Source organism: Aspergillus homomorphus (assembly GCF_003184865.1).
Source record: "Aspergillus homomorphus CBS 101889 unplaced genomic scaffold BO97scaffold_74, whole genome shotgun sequence".
NCBI lineage: Eukaryota > Fungi > Ascomycota > Eurotiomycetes > Eurotiales > Aspergillaceae > Aspergillus > Aspergillus homomorphus.
Genome location: NW_020291960.1, coordinates 48,933 through 75,838, shown reverse-complemented (window position 1 = coordinate 75,838; position 26,906 = coordinate 48,933). Strand labels below are relative to the sequence as shown.

At 54.3% G+C, this 26,906-nt stretch overlaps 7 protein-coding genes across 7 annotated transcripts; 3 read left to right on the top strand and 4 right to left on the bottom strand.

Annotated features, from left to right (window-relative positions):
* The first annotated feature begins 514 nt into the window (after positions 1-514).
* BO97DRAFT_379175 (uncharacterized protein) lies at positions 515-2,784 on the top strand. Its single transcript, XM_025693150.1, has 2 exons — positions 515-1,465; positions 1,515-2,784. The coding sequence occupies exons 1-2, from the start codon at positions 741-743 to the stop codon at positions 2,716-2,718; spliced, it is 1,929 nt and encodes a 642-aa protein (XP_025546262.1). The 5' UTR covers positions 515-740; the 3' UTR covers positions 2,719-2,784.
* Positions 2,785-3,145: 361 nt separating this feature from the next.
* Positions 3,146-4,821, top strand: BO97DRAFT_429639 (extracellular serine rich protein; the record flags this gene model as incomplete). The annotated part of the gene is made up of 3 exons (XM_025697373.1): positions 3,146-3,316; positions 3,366-3,498; positions 3,548-4,821. 3 exons carry the CDS (start codon positions 3,146-3,148, stop codon positions 4,819-4,821), a joined length of 1,578 nt encoding a protein of 525 aa, XP_025546261.1.
* Positions 4,822-5,265: 444 nt separating this feature from the next.
* Positions 5,266-10,010, bottom strand: BO97DRAFT_438683 (uncharacterized protein; the record flags this gene model as incomplete). Its single annotated transcript, XM_025697924.1, has 4 exons — positions 5,266-5,412; positions 5,533-6,639; positions 6,693-6,970; positions 7,670-10,010. 4 exons carry the CDS (start codon positions 10,008-10,010, stop codon positions 5,266-5,268), a joined length of 3,873 nt encoding a protein of 1,290 aa, XP_025546260.1.
* A 3,623-nt stretch (positions 10,011-13,633) lies between these two features.
* BO97DRAFT_357259 (putative ubiquitin conjugating enzyme (UbcB)) lies at positions 13,634-14,305 on the bottom strand (the record flags this gene model as incomplete). Its single annotated transcript, XM_025692197.1, has 3 exons — positions 13,634-13,969; positions 14,099-14,215; positions 14,279-14,305. 3 exons carry the CDS (start codon positions 14,303-14,305, stop codon positions 13,634-13,636), a joined length of 480 nt encoding a protein of 159 aa, XP_025546259.1.
* Positions 14,306-14,888: 583 nt separating this feature from the next.
* Positions 14,889-16,159, bottom strand: BO97DRAFT_400746 (putative RTA1 domain protein; the record flags this gene model as incomplete). Its single annotated transcript, XM_025694309.1, has 4 exons — positions 16,046-16,159; positions 15,885-15,984; positions 15,687-15,836; positions 14,889-15,636 (listed from the first exon to the last, which is right to left on the bottom strand). The coding sequence occupies exons 1-4, from the start codon at positions 16,068-16,070 to the stop codon at positions 14,889-14,891; spliced, it is 1,023 nt and encodes a 340-aa protein (XP_025546258.1). The 5' UTR covers positions 16,071-16,159.
* A 785-nt stretch (positions 16,160-16,944) lies between these two features.
* BO97DRAFT_379161 (kinesin family protein) lies at positions 16,945-20,030 on the top strand. Its single transcript, XM_025693149.1, has 7 exons — positions 16,945-17,379; positions 17,435-17,707; positions 17,987-18,494; positions 18,546-18,673; positions 18,724-19,254; positions 19,306-19,366; positions 19,425-20,030. Exons 1-7 carry the CDS (start codon positions 17,023-17,025, stop codon positions 19,781-19,783), a joined length of 2,217 nt encoding a protein of 738 aa, XP_025546257.1. The 5' UTR covers positions 16,945-17,022; the 3' UTR covers positions 19,784-20,030.
* Positions 20,031-20,072: 42 nt separating this feature from the next.
* On the bottom strand, positions 20,073-26,862 carry hir3 (putative transcriptional corepressor of histone genes (Hir3)). The gene is made up of 4 exons (XM_025698732.1): positions 22,384-26,862; positions 22,112-22,334; positions 21,901-22,056; positions 20,073-21,850 (listed from the first exon to the last, which is right to left on the bottom strand). Exons 1-4 carry the CDS (start codon positions 26,673-26,675, stop codon positions 20,294-20,296), a joined length of 6,228 nt encoding a protein of 2,075 aa, XP_025546256.1. The 5' UTR covers positions 26,676-26,862; the 3' UTR covers positions 20,073-20,293.
* Positions 26,863-26,906: the final 44 nt, after the last annotated feature.

Genomic DNA, 26,906 nt, shown 5'->3' with positions numbered 1-26,906 from the left:
GCCCGACCAAACCGCTGATGTCACGCTGCATTGTTTCCCCCCGCTTCTCTCATCCTTCCATCCTTCAATCACGTCCACTGAAAGTCTTCCGCTTCATTATCTCTGCAACTTCCGGCTATAGATGGTAATAATTAACTTCAAAACAGAGTCGCCAGTCATGGTCGTTGAATAGGGCGAGCAAGTGATAATATTGCGCTATCCTGCCACATGCAGACGTCTACCCATGCACCTTTTCTTCACAGACCACGCGACGTCAAATCATGCATCACGGCCGATCAATTGCCCTTTCGGCGACATCTGACAGCCAAATCAGATTGTCCATCACTCTGCTGTCACTTCCGACGCGCCGTGCTGAACAAGAGTCACGCCGGTGCCAAAGCGGGTAGCCTATCACCGCCGTTGCAAGATGGGGAATCTAAGCGCCGGCCACGGCGTTCAGGGATCCATCTCGTTCTTCACCCTAGTGGTAGCCTGTCATGTCTCAGACCCTTGACGCCCTCCATAGAGGCTTATCGAAGGTTATAGGCCAAGCCTCAAGGTCTATGTCCCGCACCGCTTGGGGATACGAGGTTGGCGACTGCGTTGCCAGGCCGTCGAATATATCTATGCTTCATCGCCAATTGCTTTTCTTGTGGAAAACATTGGGGAACTGGCTCTATTGATACGTTCAACAGCGGAGCTGTGAAATCATTGTTCGACTATCTCACTGGACATTCTGAGTCAACTGTCCTCCAGGCACCATGAGCTCCTTTCAGCTCTTCCCTACGTCTCCGGAGAATGGGACCTCCAACAACCCGTTCTTGAAAGGAAAGAGATGGCAAGCCGGTAGTCGACCGGCAGCAGATTCAATCCCTCTCAAGAACCTCAGCAGCAAGAGTACCGTGACGGAGGGGATGCTCTTTCGTGTTGACGAAAACGCAGACAGCGTCCAATCACCCCCAAAAGCACACATTGCTAGACCAGCACAATTCTCGCCAGTAGGGAGATCACAGATGCAGCACACACACCGGACCGCTTCACCTGGTAATTCCACTATACCAGAAGACCGTCCCACAGGTACGGCGCGGTCTCCATCAAGCTCGAAACGCAGCAAAGAAGTGTCCACGCCCATCTCGTACGCGAGCCCTCCAAAAACAGATTCACCTGCACCGCCGATGAAGTCCATGTTCCCCCAATACAATCATCAGCTACCGCTCAACCAGCAAGCATACTATCCTCAGGCATCAGGTCATACCCCTCGCAATTACTCAAGACCGAGCAACATTATGCTATCACCTGCACCAGAGATTGATCAAGCTCTTGGACCAAAGACTGTGCCTGCGAGTGTACTGAACTTTCCCACCGGAGTGCTAGATATACCGGAGATGCGATACTCTTCTGCCACAGACCTGAGGAGCCTGTGGGAAGCGGCTAACGGTCAAAGACCACAGAACATGCCCGACACCTTCAATCTACGTCTACAACGGTAAGGATGACTTATCACCAGAGTGAGCTTGATTGCTGACTTTGAACAGGAGTGGCCCAACGATATTCTCTTTCGGAGATGCTACCTCACCGTTTTATACGATGCAGATTGAGCAAACCGACGGAATCTCTCTGACGAGGGTCAACCCATCGAAGCCCAACAACAATGTTCCTATAATGACATTAAAAGTGGAGGATCGGTCCCGGCGAGAGCTACGAGGGGACAATTTGGTCTCTCTTTTGCTTCCCCGCTTGGCCGCAGTTCTAGCCCTGGACCAGGTTGCGGAGATGGTAAAGGAGCATCAGTTGCCACACCAAGACGCTATTGAGCTGGAGGCCGAGGCCCTCAAGCGCGCAGCAGACCAGGAGTCCTGTAAGCTGTTTTGGAATTCAGCGAAGCACAATTACGAGTTACACCACCCGGCTCTCTGCAAGCAGCCCCCCGCACTAGTCGGAGCGGCAGGCATTCCTCTTTCACCGGTGCGATCGAGGTACTCCGGAATTCTCCAGATCACGGTGTCCAGTGCCTCCGCAGAGTCGCGGTACAGCCAACCGCCGATCATATTAGCAACCACGCCTCTGTCTGCGAATGTGTTAGAGTCAGCCAACACGGCGGCAACTCCCCGAACGTCTACACTTCCCTTGATGGACTCGGACGAGCCGCTGGCCGCCTTGGACCTCGGAACTATGACCCTGTCAATCTCTGCTACGTCAATCATAAACACGGTGCCGTCTCTGTATGCGATTGATTCACTTGTCGCGGCGATGCTGGCCGTCGCTGTGTCGGATGAGTCGACTGGTCCGATCCTGAAGGAGCTTGTTTTGTACGGATCTGACAGGTCAACCACTCCATGGGGGCAGTACAGCGCAGGTCACCGCGGAGACCTGGTTGTAACCGCCGCTGAGCGGGAAGAGGCGCAGAAAGGCAACCAGCTGTGGTCGGCCGTGAAATCGGCTCTAACCGTCTCCGAGAAGGACGACACCAAGCAGTGGTACCAATTCTGGAGGCGCAACAAAGTAAAGAAACCAAAGAATCGGAAAATCGTGGTTGAGGAATTCGACATGGAGAGATACGGGCGGTACGGGCAGGGCTCCTCAAGGGAGGGGCAAAAGCTGCCGGGGATCACGCGAATCATTCTGAGGATTGTGTTTTTTGGTCTAGATGTGGTTGTGCAAATGCTGACAATGATAGTCAAGGTATTTGCCTGGCTGTTGGTGAACGCCACTCGCTGTGTCACAAGCGAGCGGTTCTGATTTCTTATGATTCCCACGCTTTGACTCTGATGTTGATATTCCATTTGAACAATTTTTTAAATGACTAGGGACATGCATATCATTCCAAACTTGCCGCCGTGCTGTTACATTTCATTGACTGATTCGATCGCCTCTTAGATGTGGGCCGTGTAGATCATGCTGAAACTGATTTGATTCGCTTCTGCCAGTGACAAGCATCCAGTGGACGTGATACATTGAGTTCGGAGATACATTCACCGCGAGCATACCTTACTATGTCGAGACATTCCACCACATTCCTGCCTTTCACAGTGCACCACACCCCCACTTTGTCAGCCAAACGCATTGACAGGGAGGCTGGCCCCGGAATCCAGGGGATGGCGAGCAGATCTGGACCGAGTAGCATATACTGTGCCGGTATATAGGACGAAGACCTCAACACCACAACATGCCATCGCACCGCCCAGCACTTACCAAGCCTATTGTCGTTGAATCGAGACACACATACACCGGTGCACCGGTGCACTCATTGAACATAATGCGCACAATCCTGCTGCTTTCCACGATCACCCTCGCGACGGCTACAACAGACAAGGCCCTGGGATATCTGCAATGCGCCGTGAGTATATTCTTTTGTGAGGGATTATCGCAACCGGCTAACGTCACAGTCTGCAATCGCTCGCTCCTACCACGGTCCGCAATGCTCGTCCCCCTCGGCGCTGGACTGCTTCTGCAATTCGCCTTTTGATCCTTCCGCGCTGGACCAGGCTACTCTGGATGATTGTGCCAGCGAGGGTGTTGGTACGAGTCCCCTGATGAACGTGATGGGCGTGAGCTGACCACATGACAGAAACGCAGGATATCCCCAGCTACATCTGCAACGATGCCAACGTGCCCGTGTCGCCTCGGAAGGGCAGTACCCCAATGGTGCGCATCGGCGTCATCGAAGATAGCGGCAGCAGCAACAGCAGCAGCACAGCTATCCCGGCCCTTCAAAGAGGCAGCCACCCCATGGTCCGCGTAGGCACGACAAAAGAGATCAACAACATCGACCTGAACACAAGCATCAGCCCAATGACCCCCAGCAGCACGGCAATCAGCCCAGCGGCCCACAGAGGCAGCGCACCGATGGCCCGCGTCGGCGACATCAAAGCCAGCAGCAGCAGCAGCATGGCAACCCCCAGCCCCAGCCCCAGCCCCAAGGCCAGCGACACAGCCGCTCCACGAAGAAACAGCCTCCCAATGGCCCGAGTCGGCACGATTGCCACCAACAACAACACCCTGAAACCGCGAGCCTACACACCAAACCTCCACCCGAACCCGCTCCCTCTGCCCGAGAACCTCCCCCTCCCAACAGACGATAGCCCACCCCCCTCCCCATTCCTCCCTGCTACCGCCGAGCAAGAAGAGAAAAATATCCCGCTGCCGCTGGACACCTTCTCCCCATCACCCCCACACACACCCCTCTCGAACCCAGACGAAACCCCAGAAACCCACACAACCACGACCCCCCTTTCAAACGAGATCCAAGATCAAGACCAAGACCAAGACCAAGACCAAGACCAAGACAAAAATCAAGATCAAGTAATCTACGACCTCACAACCGCCCAAACAACAGACTGCGCCTGCTCCAGCACCAGCACCAGCACCAGCATCAGCGCCGCAACAGCGACAGCGACAGCAACAGCAACACCCTATCACGTAGCCCCCGCGCCTCAAAACAATCCCCCCGCTCTCGCAACAGAAACACAGGAAAGCACAAGCGAGAGCCCGACATCCTCCCCATCCAGCACGACCAATACAGAAGTTGAGAGGGGAACGAGTCCAGCCGCAACGTCGGACGCCCCCGCCACATCCTCCACACTCACCAGCACAATGACCACCATCGCTGATAAGAGTACCTCCGTGCCCACCTCCTCAGTACTAAAGGTCGTGACGGTTGCGGCTTCGAGCACGAGCACCAACACTAACACCGAGTTCGCGACGTCGACGGGGAGGGGGCAGCCTGGGTTACAGACTGGGGGGTTGTTTGAGGGTGGTGCGGCGGGGAGGAGGGGGGGTGATGCTTGGTTGGTGGTTGTGGTTGTTCTTGGGGTTGTAGGGTTTGAGCTGGTTTTCATTTGATCTTGATCTTGGAATTTTGGGGGGGGATTGTTTGAGCTGATGCCTTCGTTGGATCGTTAGTCTTGCCTGGTGGGAGGGTATGGGTTTGTTTTACAGTGCTGGGATGTCAAAAATGATGGAAAGAGGATGTGTCTTTGCTGGGTCATGTCCGATACAATCTGGATGGTTGCTTGGTTGGGTAATGTTTGACGTAGTATGACTTTAAAAACTGCGGTAGCTTATGAGGATATGAATTATTGTGTTTCACTTCACTCTTCAAAGGGATAGAATAAACATTATGGCTATCTTTCACGTGTCTATAAACTCGATGACCTACTATGCAAACAAGGATTTACTACAGGTGAGGTGATAAACGCATCCACACCCGAGAACGGGTCACCTAGACCCATACCCCGACCCAGAGGATACCGCGAGGGGAACACACTGGAAGGAAATACACAAAAATCAAGCATGAACCGCCTGCTGCACACGGGGATACAGCTGCACCAAGCGATGCCACAAATCGGGATGTTGAGCAATCATAACCTGGGGATCCCACGCCATAGCCGCGAAGATCGTCTCGATCCCCGAGCTCATCGGCGTCATGAAAATCTGGCAAATCTGAAGCCCTATCACAAACGCGAATGCCATAATCACCGCCGTGAAGTCCCCGCCCGCATTATACGCGGGATGCGTATAGCGCAGGTACAGATACGCGAGGAGGGCGCTGACGTAGCTGACGAACACAGAGCCCATGGTGAGGACGGGGCCGATCAGGCAATCGGCCGCTAGGGCGTCGACGCCGCGGTCCTTCATCATGGACCAGGTATCGCGGGCGGCGGGGAGGTACGCTTTGCCGTACAGCGCGATGTGGCAGAAGGCGTAGCGGTTGAAGAAGGTGACCAGCCAGTCCAGCAGCGAGATCAGACACCCCAGCACCCAGAACGCGATGCTGCCCACCACGCTTCCCTGCGCCGCTTCCTGTCGCTGCGCCACTGAGCATGCTTGGCGCAGCATGTTGATCAGCGCGATGATCAGGCTGCCGAAGCTGATGCTGCCGAAGGAGTAGGTCGTGGCGCGTCGGAGCGCGCCCCGCGTGGCGCCTTTCGGCAGACCCGGTGATGCGTTGCTGCTGGGTTTGCCGCCGAAGAAGTACCACGACCCGTACACCCCCGCGATCGTCGTGTGCACCGTGTTCTTCAACCACTCGCTCACCCAGTACATCGCGAACGTCACGTACACCACCAACCCGATCACTCGCGCCGTGCTGCACCCGCCGCTGCCGTCGCGACATGCGGGGTTCGTGGCTCCGCTGCGTCCGTCCGGTTCGTACGCGACGTAGATGGAGACTAGCGTGACGGAGAACCAGGCGCCCAGCGCCACGGATAGGAGCCCGCCGACGGCGCTCACCAGGAACATGTGTCCGTAGTGCCGCGACACGTCGATGGACGTCTGCATCATGAAAGCCGTGAACGGGATGCGCGGGATCCAGCTGATGAAGCAGATGATCGCGAACACCCCGAAGATCAGGAACACAATGCCCCCGCCCCATTGGTGCTGCGTCAGGTAGTAGATGGCTGTCGCTAGCGCAAACACGATGTTCAGGATCCCTGTTACCCAGATGAAGAGCTTCGGGAAGTAGCGCGCCCCCAGCCAGTATGCGTACGAGAGGACTAGCGCCACGCACAGTACGAAGATCAGGAGGATGAGCGTGTTGGTGTTTAGCGAGAAGTCATTGGCTGAGTCGTAGATGCCTCCGCCGTTGTACCCTTTGTATTTGCTGTAGCGGTAGATCACTACCCCCGACACTGCGACATAGCCGAGGAATACGGCGATGAGCTGGAGGTGGTGTTAGTGGTGGGTGTGGTGGTAGCTGGAGGGTCGCGACATACCAGGAGACCGGCCCAGAGGTCGTTCCACTTCGGTTTCTCGACCTTGAAGGCTTCGTCGAAGCCGTACACGGCTTGGTTGTACGTTGGCGGTGGTCCCTGCGGCGGCTTCGGCTCGGGGCCGCGCTGATACCCCCCGTCGTTAGCCTGGTAGGGCTGCGATTCTGCCCCCTGGGAGTATCCATTGTTGTAGATGGGCTGCTGCTGCTGCTGCTGCTGAGGCGGAGGGCCGCCAAAGCTCTGGTCGGTGTTATAATAACTGGCTGCTTGACCGCTCATAGCTGCATCATGTGGGTGGCCAACAAGTGCGAAGAGGAAGAGGATCAAAGGTCTAAATAAGAGGCTTACAGTAAGTGCAGGCAGCGAAAAGCGTTATCAGAGCGGGAATAAGACATGTGCGTAAGGGGTAGCGAGACATGAGAGGAAAAGAAATGACGAGGAGAAAATCCGCATGCGGCGTTGGCCAGAGTTGGCAGGGGAGAGAGAAAGGTTACACACACCCAACAAGAGCGCGTCATGGTGAGAGCATTGATCGTCTCCCGCCGAACCCGTTCCATGGCTGCCTCAAACTTAATCTTATCCAGATAAATTGATCTACCTACAGTAATACACTATCAGTAAAAAAACCAGCTATCACAAAAGAAACAATAATTGCCACTCATTCGCGTTCATCCTTCTTCTGCATCTTCTATGTACAGTCCCTGTCTGCCCTCCGGTCCTTTCATTAGGTATTAGCCGGCATTAGTAGCGATCGAAAACAACCATGACCGGACGGCAAACAACTCAACAACCCCCCGCAAATCAGAAACACGATCTAACATATGAGAAGCTGAACGGAGTGGTGGAAACACACGAATCAAGCTAATTTGGGTATCAATAAATACATAGCATGCCCCGCCGGGCAACCCGCAACGCCCTCGTCCTTTTCTTTCATCGAAATCCATGGTGCCGCTTCATGTGTCGCCAGCCATCAGCGATACTGCGCTCAATCCCATGAGTCGGAGTCCGGGAGCGTCCTTGCGCCCAGTCATCCGTCGCGGCCTGAAGCTGACCCATGTTCATCGCGCGCGAGCGACGCATGTTCTCCTGTCGCACAGCCGCCCGTCGCGCCGCACGGAGTTCCTCGATCCGTCCCTGTCCAACCCGATGCCGCCGGACAAAGCAGTCATCGAGCAACGAATTTGCATCGAGCAGCCTTTTGGGGACGGTCTGCACAACCTGGAATACTTCCATCGGGTCTGACACCGCCATGATATCCTGCTCGCATGACTTAAAGATAGCCAACGAGACCCGGAAGAACGTCTTGGATCCTTCGTAGAAGAAGACATCCCAGACGCGGAGCGTGGTCTCCAATGGCAAGGTGCCGATAAATACAGACATGAGCCAATTCGTCAACCCAAGGGTAATGTCTGGCAGGCGCGAGCTGACAGTGAGGGCAGGCACCTTGCCATTACCCATGCCAGGTCCGCTTCCAGCAATCTTGTTGTAAATGCCAGGTGCCGATTCCTTGAGTAGCACCATCAGAATCCACAGGTCGATATTTGCGCCCTCGAGGCTGATCTCATGGGTGCTGGGGAGATAGACAGAGCTGATGATGTGCAACATCCAGAAGGTCTTCTCTTCCGGGAGAAACAATAGTAGCATTCCCGTGATGAAGTTCAGTGACTGGGTGTATCCGATCCGCGTGTTGTGGATGGCAAATGCATACAACACGCGCCGCAAAGATTGGATCATCTCAGTCTCAACCGTGACCGAAGCGTGCCTCGGATTGCTGCTACCGGAGCTAGCGGCCGAGTCCACGGATTCGGGCTTGAAGTGGATGTTGTCCGGAAAGGTGCGATGCAGATCACGTTCGATATGCTCCTTGTCGTCGTTGCTGGGGGACTCCATGGATTGTCGAACGAGCTGGTCGTAGAGGCCGGGATTGCGGTTCAAATGCTCGTAGCCTCCGGCATAGTAGAACCAGGCTGCACCGCGGTATTCGGATGGAATTCCCTTGCGCACAAACCGTTTGATCTTGTTCGATTTCGGAGGGAAATGCGTCGGCTCAGTGACAGGCAGTCGACTCTCTCTGAGCAGCTCCACCCATTTAGTTCTCCGGTGAGAGGCGTAATCAGCATACTGACCGTGCCACGCTTCGTACTGGTCGAGTGTGACGTGGTGGGTCGCCTTCCGGAAACCATAGCAGTCCCGGGCGCCAGTGCCGGGTAGCAATGGCGGTGGCACAATGCCAGGAATGACGACTGTGGTTTCCTGCTCCTGTGCAACAGGCTGGTCCAAGAGTTTGCGTTCGGAAGGGGGGTCCGGCAGCTGTTTAGAGGAAACAGCCTCGCCCAGAAATTCCTCATCAGGGGAGCTTCTCCCATGGGCCTCCAACTCTGGAAGTGGTGGGACGGGCGCGACGTCTTCTGTGGGCTCCAATTCAGGAGAATGCTCGTCAGAGCTATGGCAATCATCCAAGGTGATCTCTGTCGGCGGACGTGGGCTCAACGGTCTGGCCTTGCCCTCGTCATAAAAGCCCGACGAATCGTACATCCCTGGTGACCCGGGCTCCTCTGTAACATCGCTGAAGCCATCGAGATACATCGAGATCGCATCCTCCACACTCATGCCGCCCTCCTTATCGTAGGAGCCATCCGGGGTGTCAGGCGACAGGTCGGTGATGGAGCTACTCTTGGTGAGGACACTGCTCCGTTCGGTTCCGCTGGCATGTTCGATGCTCGACCGCGACGTCATGGCCGAGTTCACGCTGGAACGAAGAGCATCTTGTCCGCGCATCTCTGCGTATGTCCCAGGGGGGATGATTCGAGGCAATGTCAGTCCGGTGGATTCGTCTGGCAGGCGCTCTCGACTGCGATGAGGGTACGGACGCATGTTATGTAGTTTCGACGTGGAATTGGACGTGCGCAACCCTACTGGACCAGGCGGGGCCGTCCGGTAAGGTGGACGATCGACCTCCCCTTCTCTTGGGGGGGCCGCCCTAGAGCGAGCCGGCGGCTGCAGAGGAAAGGTGGGGGAGCGGTAAGCCTGCTGGCGAATGACGAAGCCATCATCCTCCACAGGTAAGGGAGAAACCGAGCCCCATGAGGGATCGGACGGCGGCGGGATTGGTGGACGAGTTCGAGGGGAACGAGGCACAGGAGGTGGTGGGTGAGTCGAGAAGGGAGGCCGAAGGCCGTCCGCCGTGGCAGGTCGTGGGAAGGGAGGGTTGAGTCTCAGAGGATCTAGGCGGGGTGGATTCGGGATTCGGCGTCGGCTAGGGATATCATGCGCGCCAGTAGGGGGCGGCGGATAGCGAAAGTCTCCATTTCCTGTGACCATGGCCACGAGCTGTTGATGAACCCCAGTTCCCGCTGGACATTTGTCGACAACACTTGAGTGGAGACCGGAGGGGGCGAACGCAGGCGAATCGATAATTCTTCAATAACCGATTCAGAGTGGACTTGGGAGTTGAAAAGAAGAGACTGGAGTTGACTGATAGGAAACGAGAGGAAGAAGGAATAAAAATAGGCGCTTATAAGGAGCCAGGGGTGGAGCGAGAGGGCGATAAACGAGCGAAGAATAAGTTGAGTGCGCTGGCTAAGTTGACAGGCGCGTAGATGAAACGAGCGGAGGGAAGCGAAGCGTGTGTAAGCGTAGGTAAGTAGTTACAATAACGGTCATGCCTCGTTCAGCCCAGAAAGGAACAGTCCAACCGCAAACTCACGATCCTACCAGAGGGTCAATTCGAAACTCCATCCCATGACAGATCGAGTCGAAAAGAGAAGAAAGGGAAGTAAGAAGGGGAGGGAGAGGGAGGAAGTGGAGGGATAAAAGTGAGTGAAAGAGAGAGAGAGAGAGAGAGAAATGGATTCAAACCACGAGCGGAAAGGGAAAAGGGGAAAAAAAAATGGCGGCGGATCTGGATCGGGGCTAGCGTCAGGCTCGAACTGGAAGCAGACCCTGTGCGGTTTAGCCTCGTATGAAGCATTACCGGTTTCTTTACATTTTACTCACATCTCTCGTCCTTTGCCAGGAGTTTCAGACTGACGCCAGGATGAGATCAGTCCAACTGGAGCTCGGGTTTGATGTTGATTGTAATAATCCCCCCCTCTTTGGGGGCTCAGTCTCTGCACTCTCGGATGCACAAGGGGGGTTTGACTTGGGGAGTTACCCAAAGGACAACTTGCTGTAGTCACTACCAACCTACAGTGGACTGATCAATCAGACAACCCAAAATCCACCCATCTATCATATCAGCTTCTCCCCCTGCTGACAGGTCAGTCACTTACTTGCATCCGCGGATGCAGGCTGCATGGTTAGTGTCTGCACTGCCGCCGCACCGGAGAAACTCAGGAAGGATCCGACCCGTACTGTAAAGTAGGTTTACAGTTTACAGATCCGATGCTGACAATCTCGGCTTCTCAACGGTGTTGGCTGTTCGGGCCTTGGACAGACAGATCTAATGATGCCATCCCAAAAGAGAAACCTGTTTTGTTCAATTTCACCACCTCTGCATTTCTTACAGTTGGTATGGTTCATACAGCAGTGGGGCGCAACTGGGTTTCAGTCTCCCTTGGGCGCCCACTCGGGGAAGCTTCAAAGTTCGCCGTGGCTCGCCCAGCTGGGCCGTCTCTACCAGAGGAACTGACGGGTCACTCCCGTCGGTGGCTTTGACACTGTTGACTGAGTGAGCGAGTGATTGAAGTATGGAATGGGAATAACCCAGTTCTTCTCGAGATCTTTGCGCCTGTTGACTCTATGGTACACAACCCTATCATCGAACCGGACTCTTCGGAGTAACTTATCTCCTGATCTATTGATGCTGACAACTGGGTGCATTTTTATTGTTCCTGACTCAGGTGGGGGCCGACAATTGGACGATCGTCCCGTGATTGCTCCCCACAAGCCCGGCGGTACCTGAGGTTTTCCCCTTCTTCCCTAACTTAGGAAGTCCCTTCCATCTTCCCCTTCAGGCACCATTCAGGCATTGCCAGTAGTCGCCAAGTCAGAGCCAACCAAGAATAAGTTGGACTCTTCCATCAGTTCCATCAGGAACACCCTCGCAGGGCCCGCTTTTCTTCCATTGACGTTATCCGCAAACTCGGTTCTTCAACACCTTTGGCCCTTGGGGCCTTGATAGAAAACTGTCCCGCTTGACTTCATCTCCACTTACGCCCGGCTAATAATCGTTCCATGGATCGCTTGACTCGCTCCCCGTTCGTTCACCCAACGGGCCTCCATCTGTTGATTCCTATAAGTAAAAGCCCCGAGATGCTCAGGCCTAGACCTCTGCTGGAAAATTCTACCACCAACCCGATTTCCACGTCAACTAAACAGCCGAGTTGGCGACGGAAGCGAACCAGCCTCATTATTGCCCGCACCAGCATCACCGTCCAGACGCCGCGGCCGCCATGCCACGTTCAGAACCGACACACCACGCGGTGTTTGATCAATGATCACAGATCTCCCTAATCATGACAATAGTCTCACGCCCTGGCGCAATCTTAATTCGGGGAATGCGGTCATGCGGTGGGTCTTGGCGATGACGAACATGTCAACCATTCATTTAAATATAGTCGAGCGCGATCCTCGTCTCGTTGGCGCCGTGCTGGGCGCTTAATCCGATTTGGTTTACCTGTCGACAATCCCTCTCGCCCGGGTTAATTAAGATTATCGTTCTATTTCCTGGCAATCTCTCTTCCCCGGGCCAATGACCATGTTCGATTTTTCACAACTGCGTCATCGCTGTTCCTTGAGTTTGCATAGAGCACGGACTATTGCTCGCATCCTGCAGTCCAGCGTGAGTTGAAGCCAGGGTTACATCGAAATCTCTTCGTTCAACGCGCGCATAGACCACCCCTCGATATCGGCTCAGTCATTCGACCGAATCCAGCGGGGAAGAAGGTTTTCATTAGGCTCGGTAGAAGAAGCGACGATGGCGCTACGAGCGGACTGGCAGTTCCAGGATTTGTCCAAGGCTACTCTAACAAGCAGGCTCTTCAGTAGCCGGACCTGAACCAAGCGCATGCCTTCCCGCCTCGTTTTACCCCCAACATCTGCAGCCTCGCTCGATTGTGTTTCGGACCTGCTGACAGCTGCAACCAACGTTTGTAACGGCTGATCCAACGTCATCATTGGATTAGGCAGGAGTTGAATGATCTACTTTTTGCTCGCGCTACAATTATCTTGGAAAGAGGCTGCTTGGATAGCCGGAAGAAGGCTGTTAACTAACCGGGTTGTACTGTACTACGTAGGGACTGTCCATGCTACGTCTAGACGGATAGCGACGCTAACCAGATTCCAATCGGAGCAATGATCGTTTTAGAACTTCTTGTGAAATAAGCCTGATTGGGCTATACTAGTAGCTGTCAGGGCGGTCATAGAATGACAATTCGGCCACTCATTGCTGTTGTCCATGCACTTGATCAACACAATAAAGTGATCGGCTGGTGGCGCATTTGATCTCAGCACGGGGAAACCATATTCTACGCAAGTACGCGATTCTGGGCCTACCTGTCTGACAATATGTAAAGTGCACTCTGTAACGTCCATGCCTCAGAACCTACGGACGGTAGCGATGCGACATCCTCCTTCGTAGACAATATACCCTGCAGCCATGCAGCCGAATGCAATCAATTCATGCAAGCGTCTATTGACGACAACGCTATCTCGAAAGAAAAACAAGAAACAACAGTGAACGAACTCCATCCCACCCTCTCAAGCAACATCCTCATCATAGAACCAGTAGATAGAACATGTATGTATGTATATTAAGTACGATGCGATGTGAAGCCGACGCCCAATCCTCCTTCCTCCCCACACCCTAACCGACCAACACAGAGTGTACTAGTATCGACCCTCAACCCCCAAGCAGCACCAATATCCTATCCTATTGCCCCTATTCAACCCCCAGGGAACCGAATAACCCCAGGTCTACCCCCAGGGAACCGAATAAACCCCCCTCATGCCCGCCCAGAGGAAGAGGAAGAAGCATACTTCCGCGTCCACTCCCTCGCCACCTCCTCATACCTCGCAAAATCACTCTTATACTGCTCGGCGATCCGCCCCTCGACCGCATCATCCGGCATCGGCTCCGCCAGCAGCTGCCGCGCGAACTGCAGCACCGCCTGGATCCGCGAGCTGGGCTTCCACTCGTCCGCCCGCAGCATCCCCAGGCACATGCTGCCCTTGTCGTCGTTGGTCACGTTCGGGTGGTAGATCTTGGTCCGGAAGGAGACCGTCGGTGGTTTGAAGGGGTATTCGGTTGGGAGCGTGAGGGTTAGATGGAAGGTTCCGTTCTGTAGGCCCCGGTCCCCAGGGGTGGGGGGAGGGGTGGTTAGCTTGGGTTCTTTGGGGGTGTTTCTCTTGGTTTGTTTCGGGGGGTTGGACTGGGGGTTTGGACTGGGAATGTGTAAGGATGTGCGTACCTGGTAAGGCGAGTTTTCCGGCCCCTCCATGTAGACGTTCCAGATGTACAGGTTCGACTCGTCGGCAAGCTTGACTGTTATCCCTTCGGGAGCGGTTTCGGTGAGTTCGGCGAGTTCCTGGTTCTGTGGTTAGAATTTTGTTCTTGGGTTTGAGTGCGGGGAGGGGGAAAAGGGGGTTACCTTTGCTATGCGCTTTTGGCTTCCCATTTTGGCGGTTTGCTGCTCTTGGCTTTGTTGTTTTGTCGGGCGTGGTGAAGAGTTGGTCGAGGATGGAGATGAAGATGAGGTGAAGCGAGCGGGGTTCGGAGGGTGAAACTGTCAACAGTCAGGAGCCTGATAGAAACAAGTTCGAAACACGCACTGAAACCCACGAGTCGGAGAATGTCAGATAAATGCAAATAGATGTGCGGGCTGGTTGGCTCAAGCTGGCTAGAACTGGGACTGGAACTGAACTGGACTGGACTGCGACTGGAACTCGAACTCCAGCTGGAAGCTCCTTTCAGGTGGCATGGCGGGGCGGGGCACGGGCGGGGCGGAAGATCCGCCGGAGTGGAAGACGTCAGTCTCTCTCTCTCTCTCTCTCACTCTCAGCTTCTCAACTCAACTCCGCCTCATGCACTCAACATGCCACTCTCATTTATACCTAGGGCTTCGTCGCACACATTCAATACCTGTCATTGTTCTTGAATATACAATATCGAAGTTGACAATCTTGAGTAATACAAAGGAGACAGAACCGAAATATATTAAGAGCAAAGGAAACACGAAAACCCCGGACTTCAATTCCAGTCTAAACAGCTGCGGCCCCGTCCTTGGTGTTGCCAATGGTGGGGACACTTCTAGCTGTTTCACCCTCCCAAAACCTCTCTTGTCTGCCTCCGTTCTTGCACAGGCCGACCAAGTCAAAGGGATCGAAAAGAGTGAGGAGGAACGGGCGGTGATCATCATAGCCTGGCCCTTCCAGCTCGGTGATTCCATCCCGGGCTAGATAAATCTTACAGGAGCGTGGCAGCCATTGCATGGGATGAAAAATGTTCAGCATGGTGGTGTTCATATACATCACAGCCGCCTCGAACAACCAGAAGAACCACTCGTCCTTGAGGACCGGACTGATGTCTTGGATGTTGGACACGTTCAGGCTCGCCGCAGTGAAGTACTCCACCGTCCGATATATCGTCCGCACGGTGATCAGCCCGCAGCTGCAGTATAGCACACACAACGCGTGCTTGACCTTGCGGTTCAGCACCCCGCCTCGACGACAGTTGTAGTGGAATTTTGAGGTCAGCGCAAGGAACCCGGCCATCAGCACTAGCTGCAAGATCAGAGACGCCTTGAGCAGCCCTTTGCCGATGTCTTGCTTGCGCTGTGTGTTCTCCACGTTGGCCACCAAGGCGCCACCGTTGCCAGTTAGCACCTCGATCACCAGGCTCATGGCGAGGAACGTCGTGAAGACCCGTCCCGGGTGGATCGGTGAGTGGTATGGGATGTAGTAGAGGATTCGTCCGAGAACCAGGTAGTTGGCTGCTTCGTAGACCGGTCTCGACATCTGTCAGTCTGGACATCTTTCCCAGCGAGAGCGGTTACTTACGGGCCAGCGAGTAGAAGAACGGTGCTGATAATGTAGATCACCAGGTTGTCCCAGTGGCCCCAGGCGGCAACTGCACGCAACACAAAGCCGCCCGTGAAGAGCATCGCCGACCAGGGCAGGAGCCCGGTCACTTTCCATGACTTATACTTTCTGCGGCCGTCAGCAATCATCGCGAAGGTATGAATCGATCTTGCGTACCTGCATTGGTAGATATGCCAGATGCCAGAGATGGTGAACCAGATGGCGAAAGTAATGGGAGCCCCCTTGTTAGGAGCATAGTACCATAGACTGTCCTCCTCTATTACATTATCAGTATTTCAATTTAGACCTCGTATGCAACATCAGGCTAAAGTACATACGGTACGGCGATCTTTTTCCAAGCATTGCGATGTCTGGGCTGAAGGATATCGAAAATCAAATTGGCTAGTAGATGTCGCTACGCTGCTTGGAGAGATATAATAAAGAAATTAGATATAGAAAAGACGTCCAACATCATTCCCTTGTGCCCATGAGGGACCCCGAAGATATATAACGGCCAGCATGTGGCAGGGCGCGAGTAGCGAAAACGAGCAACCTCTATCCGGTATTCAGCCACGGCCCTATGACAGGGCCAAGATGTGCCTCTGACTTGGACATCCCACCTTAATCGACCACCTCGGGGGCTGGGTCATAGCCTTGTGGCCCAATCGTCCACCACGGTGATCGCCGATGAGACCAGCAACAGATCTCTCTCCATAATGTAACCGGTGCGTGAGTTGACTGGCTGGACAACATCAAGCCTTCTTCAAATTCCCACCTGATGCTGAAGCTAGCCTGTTGGTTCCAACTCCTTGGTTCTGAGGGACCCTGAAGGACACGCTGGGAGACTTGCACTTGACGATCTCCGCGGACAACAAGCGAATACGAGCAAGGCTGTGCTGGTGATGATTGGCTTCACGGATCCAGCCTCGAGGGGTCTGCTTTTGCAGGTCAACAGGGCTGTGTGATCGGAATAAGGTTGACACCGTATAAGCTATGTGAGGAGTCATTTGGGTGGCAGTCTGTCATTGTTCCAAGTTACAAGGACCTTAAGGGCAGTGAACTAAGAAGAAAGAAGGGTTGATGCCTCACCATGGGGGCACCAACCCCGGATTTTCCCCGATCCGGAAGGCGTTGCCGGGACGACACAAACAGCCCGATTCGGACAAGAGCCATCAACATAACGTGACGTGACCTTTCCAATCGCCATCTCCAGCTCTTTGCACTTGCAGCAAGGCCAAGAACGCCGCAATATCTCTGCTCGAAACAGGAACGCCAGCCTTCGATGCGGACAGGCACTTACTAACCAGCAGCAAACATGACTTCCACAAAACCCGCTCCCGCATCCCTGTTCCAGGTCTATCTTCGCCTGCGCCCTCCTATGTCCCAGCATGAAGAAGACCAAGCCGAACGTTGCTTGACCATCGAGCCTGCAGACCAGAAATACACCACAGACGACGAACAAAATGTATCTCCTACCCATATCACTCTGCAGCCACCGAGCGACTCCCGGAAGCGTGCCGTTGAGAAGTTTGGCTTCACAAAGGTGTTCGACGAGTCCGCTTCTCAACTGGGCGTCTTCGAGGGTACGGGACTGGAGAGTTTGATTAAGGGCGTGTTGTCGGAAGGGCGCGACGGCCTAGTTGCGACCTTGGGTGTCACAGGTAGCGGAAAGGTGGGATTGTCTAAGCGAGGTACTGGATGGTAATGCTGACGAGAACAATCTACAGAGTCATACCATTCTGGGCTCTAAGACGCAGAGAGGTATTACTCAGATGAGCTTGGATGTGATCTTCCGGTCCCTCGCTTCGACTATCAGGCCCCTCGACAACTTTATCAGCCCCCTGCTTCTATCCTCTGTTGCTGCCGCCGATGCTTCCGAAGCCCAAATCTTCAGTGCGCAAACGTTCCTCGAAGCCGTATATGGCGAATCGACCGATCGTGGCAGAAGTCCCAGAGCTCAGACCCCGATGAGCGCTGGGAGAGCCCATACTCCCATGGCGGTACGGAGCCCTTATCCCCAGCCTACTCTGCAACCTACCCCAAAGCTTCAAGTGTTGGTCCCTACAAGCTGTCAATCGTCCGCTGCGTATGGACCGCATCCAATCTCGAAACCGGTCAATGGAGGCCTCCCCACTCCTGGCCTGCCCAATCCCCTTTTTATACGCTACAATCGCAAGGAAACGGATGGCAAGCCACCAGGCTCTCGTCTGACCACTCCTCGCAGTCGCTGGAATCCCTATAAAGCATGTTGTGCTAACTCACCATTTTTCGCATTGAAGGAACCCATGCCAGCTCTCATATTTCCCCGTCGTCAAATGCCGTTGCGGGCTAGTGCCCTTCCTCGATCGCCCGATGTCAGTCATCTCACAATGGAGCTCAACCCACACTCGGAATACGTTGTTCTCGTGTCGATGTATGAAGTGTACAACGATCGCATCTTTGACCTTCTCTCGCCGGCCATAGTCCCTGGACAAGGAAGCACAATGACCCGCCCGGGAGGTACGCAGAAGGATCGGCGCAGACCTCTGTTTTTCAAGTCCACGGAGGGCTCGCCTGACCGGAAGGTCGTTGCCGGACTGCGCAAGATTGCATGCAGCACTTACGAAGAGGCTTTATCGGTTCTGGAGGTTGGACTTACCGAGCGCAAGGTCGCGGGCACGGGGGCCAACAGCGTCAGTTCCCGGAGTCATGGGTTCTTCTGTTTGGAGGTCAAGAGAAGGATGCGCAACAAGAGGACCGGTGAAGAGACGTGGATGGGCAATACACTCACTGTGGCAGATCTAGCTGGTACGTGTCGGAGTCCTTCCCCACGACATCTTGATACTAATTAGGCCTTAGGCTCCGAGCGCGCGAGAACTGCAAAGACGGCTGGATCTACTCTTGCTGAGGCAGGCAAGATTAACGAAAGCTTGATGTATCTTGGGCAATGTCTACAGATGCAAAGCGATATTCAGGAAGGCAACAAGGTATGCCACCCGAAGACACTCCTGCTTGACGACTCTGCTGACACAGACAGGCTACTATGGTCCCATTCAGGCAGTGCAAGCTCACGGAGCTCCTCTTTTCCAACTCTTTCCCTTCGCCTGGTCAGGCTTTTGGCCAATTCCGTCACCCCCAGAAGGCCATTATGATTGTGACTGCTAATCCGTGGGGAGACTACAATGCCACTTCGCAAATCCTTCGCTACTCCGCTCTGGCACGCGAAGTTGCCGTTCCCCGAGCCCCCTCGGCCACCGAATCCATCTTGTCAAGCACACTTGGCTCTCGCCATGGATCCATTGGCGAAGGCGACTCGGCAAATGCAGCCGCTGCTGAAGAGTTGGAGAAAGCACTCGCTGAGATCGAGCGACTCAGAGCCGAGAATGAGAACCTCTCGGTCAGACTCGCGGAGGAGGAGATCGTAAGAACGGACTTGGCCGTGCGACTCAAGGCAAGCGAAGAAATGTGTCTCACCATCGAACAAGAAGTTCGTGAAGAGTGCTGGAACGAGATGGATGAGAGAATGGAGGAAGAAAGGCGCCGATGGCAGACTGCCTGGGACGAGCAAGTGAGTATCATCACCATGCGCGTCTGCGGACTTTGACTAATGCCGGGCTAGACGGGTCATAACGAAGAACACCTGGATAAGAAGCTCGAGCTATTCTCCCGTGGCTTCCAGAGTAAGTGTCTCTTTGTCTCTGGTTTCTTTCACAGGGGATACTAACAAAGAACCTCCAGTCCACGAAGACCCAGACACAGCCACCAACGAGCGCATGGAAGACCTGGAATTCGAAAACGACCAGCTGCGCAAGAAGATCGCCGCATTAGAGCGCGAACTGACCTGTCGATCGCCCACCAAGAAGACCAGAGCCAAGCCCCCCACCACCACCACCACAACCACGCTCGAACCCTCCCGCAACACCAACATTCTAGGCCGCGAGAGCGACATCGAGAACGCCCTGAAGCGCATGGATCAGCTCAAGCTGGCAGATAGCATATTCTCGCCGGCCCCGCCGCCTCACTCGTCCCCGGGCAAGAAACATCGCAAGATGGCCACGAGGAAGTGGGATCTGGCGCCTGAGGAGGATATCTACTAATCGCGCTTTCGGATGGCTGGCCTTGTTTTGCTCCGTTGTCGTCGAGGTGGTTATCTTCTAAACAGCCATTGAGACTGAACAATTTTCCCGTTGGAGGATTTCTTGCCTGTGCTTATTTGGGGGTTTTGCTTCTGTGTGGGTTATGTATGATATCCGTCTCGTCTGGACTGCTGGTTGGCGTTTTGTGCGTGCTTGTTTATTACCGGAGATTCTAGTACTCGAGCCGATAACTATTCATGTCGATAGTAATTTTATGGTACAGTAGATTACTTGTTAATACTTTCCCGATCTGGTGTGGCTGTTGGTGATGCCGATATTTGTTGTTGTTGTTGTTGTTGTTGTTGCCTGGCAGATATATGAGCCAGCCAGCCTAAAAATACAAAATGGGAATCAATCGAAGCTAATAAACCAAGAGATGAGGCAGAGCCAAGCACGATGAAGAGAGAGAGAAGTTGCTAGCTGCGGCGGAAGAAGAGAAGAGAGAGACGGTTCAAGCATCCGCAGGTCAGGCTAGGTCATGTTCTCGTCGTCATCATCATCATCCGTGCCCGCGATTTCAACTGGACCAGTTTCAGCCTCGGCTTCAGCTTCATCGACGGTCTCGTCCCCGTTCTCATCACCTTCGTCTTCTTCGTCTTCGTCCTCTTCGCCTTCGCCTTCGTCCTCTTCGCCCTCATCTTCCTCTTGCTCTTCGTCCTCGTCGCCTTCCATATCCACGTCTCCTTCGTCACCCTCACCCTCACCTTCATCTTCCTCGCCATCTTCGACCATGGTATCGCCTTCTTCTCCCTCCCGTTCTCCATCGGCATCACCCTCCTCCTCATCCTCCTCGCCGTCCTCCTCATCCTCCCCATCGCCCAGCTCCGCATCCTCCCCGTCGCCACTCGCCATTCCCTCCAACTCAGACTCCGGATCCATCGAGCCATCCCGCAGATTCGGGAATAGCAGCTTAGGCTCCGAAGTCAACTTGGACAGCTTCTCATCGTCCATTTCGCTGAGCTCACTCTCGTCATCCGCACTATCGTGCAGACTAGCGGGGGTATCGCTCTGCTGGCCGGAAGCCAATCCTTCCGCCAGAAGAAGTCCGCCGGTTTTGAGGGTCTTGTTATTCTTGTCTGGCCCTGCAGTGGCCGAGGTGGTGGATTCGGAGGGGTGGGTTTGGTGATCGAGCGGTGCGGTGGCGGATTCGGTACCGGTGGGGGTCTTTCGCGTACCGGTCGCTGTTGCGGTGGTGGTTGCAGGGTTGGTGGTAGAGATGTTGGCGCCGGCGGAGGTAGGCAGCCGGGGTGGGACTTTACGGTGGACGATGGCCTCGGATCGCTTCTGGATGTCCCGTCGGGCGATACCCTTGGTGCGGCCACGCGGGGCGGGCGCCTCCGAGGCCGGTGCAGAGGTGGGCGGCGTGGGGGTGTTGTCGGCGGCGCCGTCGCTGTTGATTATGCCGCCGGCGTTGAGATGGTCGCCTTTGATTTTTTCTTTGTTTTCTTCATGTGCTTGTTCGAGGACTTGCGGCATGTTGATCTGGTACAGGCGGGAGTAGACGTCGGCGATCAGATCCTCCAGGAGCGCGACTTTCATCAGGTTGTTGTTGAGTTTCTTCAGCTCAATGGCGTCGCGGATGAGTTCCAGGAGGGAGTCACTTCCGGGTGCTAGGTCAGTCAGACCCTCGAGGCGCCCCGTGTTGGTGACAAATTCGTCCCACCCGATCGGTCTAAAGACACTCTCCTCGTGGCCTTCGCTGATATCCGCCGCACGCCGGATCACGCTGGCATAGGTAAGGCACATGTCTTCCCACAATTTGGCGTGGTTGACAAAGTCGCCCTGCTTCTTGCGTACGCGGCGGAGAAGTTGGTCGAGGTTGGCGCGGTCATCGAGCTGGTCGAGTAGGGCGACGAAGAAGTACGCGTAGCGCGTCGTGTAGACGAAGTGTCGCCCGGGACGCTCGAATTCTGGTCGCCAAACTTGAATCGTCATGGTCTTAGTGAAGATTTGCTGTGTGAGCTCGTTCTTGGCGGCGGAGGCAGCGTCAATAGAATCTTGATCATCTTCATAAATGATCCGTGCAGCCTGAAGAGAGGTCAGCTAGATCATACAGTATGTGGCGAGGTTAAACCTACTCTGTATGCCATGCGGTGGTGCCAGTTCGACTTGTCCGCATTCTTCAAGTTGCGAAGCACTTCAAGGATGTATCGCTTCCATGAAGCCTTGTCTCCCGGTGGTTGCACCTTGCGAGACCAGGGCGTAGCGAGAAGTGTCTTGCTGGCGTCGGCGGGCTTGAGGGAAATGTAAGCGTTTGACACAGGGATGTGGGAAGAAGCGTGGACATACCTCTAACGCCCCGCGCCGAACCAGCTTGTGCACTATGGTTACAAGCTTGTAGTGAGGTTCGAATATAGGCTCCGAGCGCGAGTCTCTGCGTTGCGGAAGAGCATCAATTGCGTCAAGCAGGGAATCCAGTAAAGTGTCTAGTTCGATTTGTTTGGAAGTCCCTCTGACAGCGTCATCACAGCTGTACATCTTCCAGAGACATTTGCTTAGCATGTAATGAGTCCTACATGAAGTTAGCCTTGATCATTCGCACCGCAAAAGCTAATACATACATCCAGTTTCTGGGTTTATCCACAAGAGAGCGCTTGAGGAGGTGGCTGGCTAGATTCCACACGGAGTATAGCCTCATCTCTTTGAACGGCCGGCCTTCGTACATCTGCTGACTTTCCTCGTTGCTAAAATGCCGCGTGAAATCTGCTAGACTGAATGCCCCCATTGACAGCGGTTCTCTTGAAGACGAGTACAGGCGAATCCCAAAATCGTGGAAAAGCTCTGCTAGCATCTCACGAGTTTCTGGTGTCGGGTCTGAGGTCGCCATAGCTGTTGAAATGGCCATGGCATAGCAATGGATAGCATACCGCTGCCAGATTACCAGTTCCGCTCGGTTGTTGTTAATCCTGTCAGCAGACCAGGTGATGTCTTCTTCCAACTTGGAATCATATGTCTGTCCTAATCTGTACCAAGTCTCCCATCGTGCAGTCCCATGCTCAATGTCCTGTCTGAAGCACATGACAGCATCGTCGAGATCAGTGGTTGGTACCGGATTCAAGCGTTTCTGGGAGCGGAATCTGGTTAGAGCAGCATTTCCCAGAAGGAAGTACCAGCCATTCCGAGCAATGATAGCACTTTCAGTAAGCACCGGGATCAGCGATAAACCTGCTACACCTTGAATGGATCGGAAGAGCGCTAAAGGATTGATTGGAGACTTCAGGTAGGCATTGGTAATGCGCTTGTTGTATGACAGTGGAGGGGATGATTTTGTCGTACCGATGGCCTGCTGCATCTTCTCAATAGTAGACTTCAGCTCCGACTTCGACAGGTCCTTGATGCTCATCCGCTGAGCCTGTTTCATGACCAGGTTAACCATGGTGATAGCTGTGGTCCGATCCAGCTTTTCCGTCGGACATTTGTGATCGTCTAGCTCGCCATATAGTGGTGAGCACTTGATGCCATTGATGTCGTAGAGAAGCTGACAAATGTCCCATTCGGTGTCGTCATTCACCCCTATGGCGAAGAGCTCAGACCTCATGAGTTTCAAGAATTGCTTGTGAGACAGTTTGCACATATTGCGAATGCCCAGGCATTGATGTACAGTTCGCAAGTAGTTAATTCGATCCTCCGCAGAAGACTCGAGCTCCGTTTCTTGCGACATGGCTTCTTTCAAGAGCGTGTATTGCAAGATCCAGCAACGAACCTGCATCTCGCGTAGTCTATCCTTGAGGCTCTCTAGAGACCTTGACAGCGCCCCGCGAACCTCTGCGCCTGAGACCACACCCACGCGAAGCAGATCCTCATACAATGAGAAACTATAGAGAATTCTGGTCAGAGAGGCCACGGCAGCAATGGAGGTCTTCAGATGATCCATGTCAAAGCACTCGTATGCTTTGCCTGGGTCCATCAGCACGGCTGTCACAGTTCTATTCAGAATACCATCAAGCGATTTCAGCCACCGAAGCAGAGTGATTTGGCGATGCTCACTGGGTTCTTCGGACTGCGAAGAACCTTGGAGTTCCTTCATTATGATTTCGATGCTGCGTAGGTGGCAGGAAATGACCTTGGGCGGATAATCGATTTTCTTGTAGGCATCCTGGAGTCTTCGCCAGAGGAACAGTCTCAATGTGGCATCGCCACGATCTAGGAAAGAACCCATCTCAGCGATCTGAGAGGTGGGCCGACCATATGGCTCGTTATCCTCGTCAGCCCCATCAAACTGAACAGATGTGGGCTCGAGGATAGGTTCAATAGTCTCAATGAGATCCACTGGGTCTTCCGAGTTGGGGTTGAATATCTTCATGAAGAAGTCCATAGACTTGAGCTTTGAGATTTCTTGGTCGACGGCTTCGGAGGACAGCTCAGGCATGATGGCATTATTCACAAGGCCAATCACCGGATTTTTGAGACTATCAAAAAGAAATTTCAGTTCTTCAAGACAGAGCAATACATGCTCCCTTTGGATGTCGCTGGCCATGTTGGAATGGAAAGTCGATGCCCAAATGTGGCGAAGAGCGAAGCTCTCTTGGCTGCTAGTACTGGGGGTGCTGTGGTCAAGGAAGTGTGTCAAAGAAGTGCGTGCGAGGAGACCCCATCGCCCCAAGCGCTCACGCTGCTGGATCCTCGTGCTTCCATCCACCTCGCTATTAGGATTATTGATCGACGCGTATATGTCAAGATGAAGTTCAAAAAGTGTTTGGATCATTTCCAGATCTGAGAAGTGAGCAAGGGTGTACGGAAAAGTGGATTCAGACCCGTGGGTGAGGATTTGGTTCTCAAGGCTTTCGACCTGTTCGCGCATGCTCCTGTAGATAAACTCGTCCTGGTGCAGCAGGAGCTGTACCACAGTCTCTTTCAGTGAGTCTGGCCACTGCAACGATGTGTAAGTGGACTGAAAAGCAGGCCACTCCTTCGGCACATCATGACTTAGGGAATGCTTTGCGAATTTCGGCATCAACAGGGCTTTAAGCCAGGCAAGGGCAGCATCGCGAATATGTACGAAGTCGTCGTTGATCATTGTCGTGAGACTAAAAAGGTTCCTATCATCAGTGAGTGCCTGCTTCACCCCCAGCTTCCTGGCCGACTTTCTCGAGTGTTCCAAGAAGATAGCCAGCCCGGAGTTTCCCATTCCCCGAATGTCCTGAAGGGTAGACAGGCTGTCAGGTTGGTAGGTGACCTGGGATCTTGCTTCATCCCAGTTTCGGAGTGTCTCTAGTAAGTCCTGGACGAGGTGATGGGGTTCGCGGGAATCATCATCAGCCGAGGCTTCAGCTGTATCTTTCCGCTCCGCCATCGCCCGCACCGCTTTTCTGAGCTCATCGATATCACTCAGATCTTCGATACCGCATTTGGCCAACAGGTGGCCAACAGCAGACTGCATCGAGTCGTCGGCCTGCACGTACCCTTCCAGACGGTCCTCGTAGAACCTAGCATAGTCGGCAGCCAAGTCTACCGCCTGGGAAGAATTGTCTGCATGCGCGGCTGACTCTCGAAGCCGTGTTCTTCTGCTCTTGGCCCGCAGATTCTCGACGTCGTCGGGCTGAAAGAACGCCGAAGATCGCTTTCGCCCTGTTGATACCGGTCGAGTACCGGCGTCGTCCATGTTTGCGCTGTCTTGCTGGTTGCCCCGGCTGGGAGGCTCTGTGGACTGTGTCTCTAGAGACTCCATAAGTTGCTTCTCCGCGCGTTGATCAATGGAGGAATGATCGTCAGGACCTTCTGATTTCACGCGGGGTGGCTCATCCGCAGCCTGGTCAAGATCGGCAGGTGCAGGGTCGGGTTGTTGCCTTTCGAACTTTAGCTCCTCTGCCGGCGGATGGTAGGCCGGAATTTCGACTTCTACGGTATATCTCAGCTCGGGACTGGGCGCTGGAAGCGAGATGAAGACTGACGATCCAGGTGCGATCTCCGCGACGCCTGATTCATCATCGATGAGGGATTGGAGTATAGCTTTTCCCAGGGCAGCCCACGTGGGGCTGCCCGGCCTGATTTCGTGGCGGACGCTCTGGAGGAAAAGAGGAGACTTTGACGGCGGCATATCCTCGAGATGCTGAGGAAGTGCGGGGAGGTACGGGAAGGGGTCAGCCTGCCTCCTGAGGAATTTCAGGAGAGCTTTTTTGGGCTTCTTGAGGGGCACTTGCGACACGGACAGTCGATCCTGCACTGACAACAGAACCTCGCGCAAACGTTCCTCGGCAAACGTCTCCTCCAAGCCCAGCTGCTCCGTGCGGACTTCCAGACGATTCTCATCATCTGCCAGGACGCTTTCCAGGCAGTACCGCATGAGGCGGTAGCTTTGCAGAGTGCTACAGAGCCTTGCGCTCTGTCTCCAGAGGTTGAGATCGGAATCATCGCGCTCCAGCGCCTCGGCGAAGTCTGCCAGAGCCGCGCCGGCCTGCTTGGTGACCTTGGCCGGTAGTTCCTCGGTATCAACGGCGTCGGTAGTTAGTCCCTCCAAGGCCGCCCGTAGACCATCTAACAGAAATTGACCATGGTTCTTGTAAGCCAGATAAATGGTCTGCATAAGAGTGCTCGAAGTGGAGTCATTAATATCAAACTCGGCAAGAGCCTCGGCGGCACCCGAGCCCCCGGCATCCTCAACTGGAAGGTCAGGGTCCTGCAAGTTGGCGCGCTTGTAGTCGGAGATGGATTCAGGGTATTTGAAGATCTCCGAGTTCAGCAGGGCATCATAAGCCTCCGCGGCCTGGGCATAGAACTGGGGACCCTGGGAATGGAGCTTCAATGCATTTTGGTAGAGCTTGAGGGCTTCCTCGATCTGGATTTCCTTCGTATCGTCGACCTCTTCCTCCACCAGCTCATCAGGCTCGATATTGAGCGCCGCCCAGCTCGACATGATGTCTTAGTGATCTTCAGGGCGCGCAAAGGTCCCAGACAGCGGTAGAAGCCTTGAGCGTGACCGGCCGCATCGCAGGACTTTAGATCCACCCGAGACAGCCCCAGTGAGAGCGGGAATTCAGCGAAGGTAAGTCCCGATTGTTGCGTTCCGGATGAGATGGAGATCAAGAAGTGTCGTCGGTCGGTCTAGAGCTGAGCAGCAGGCCGCGACTGACACGCATTCCGGGGA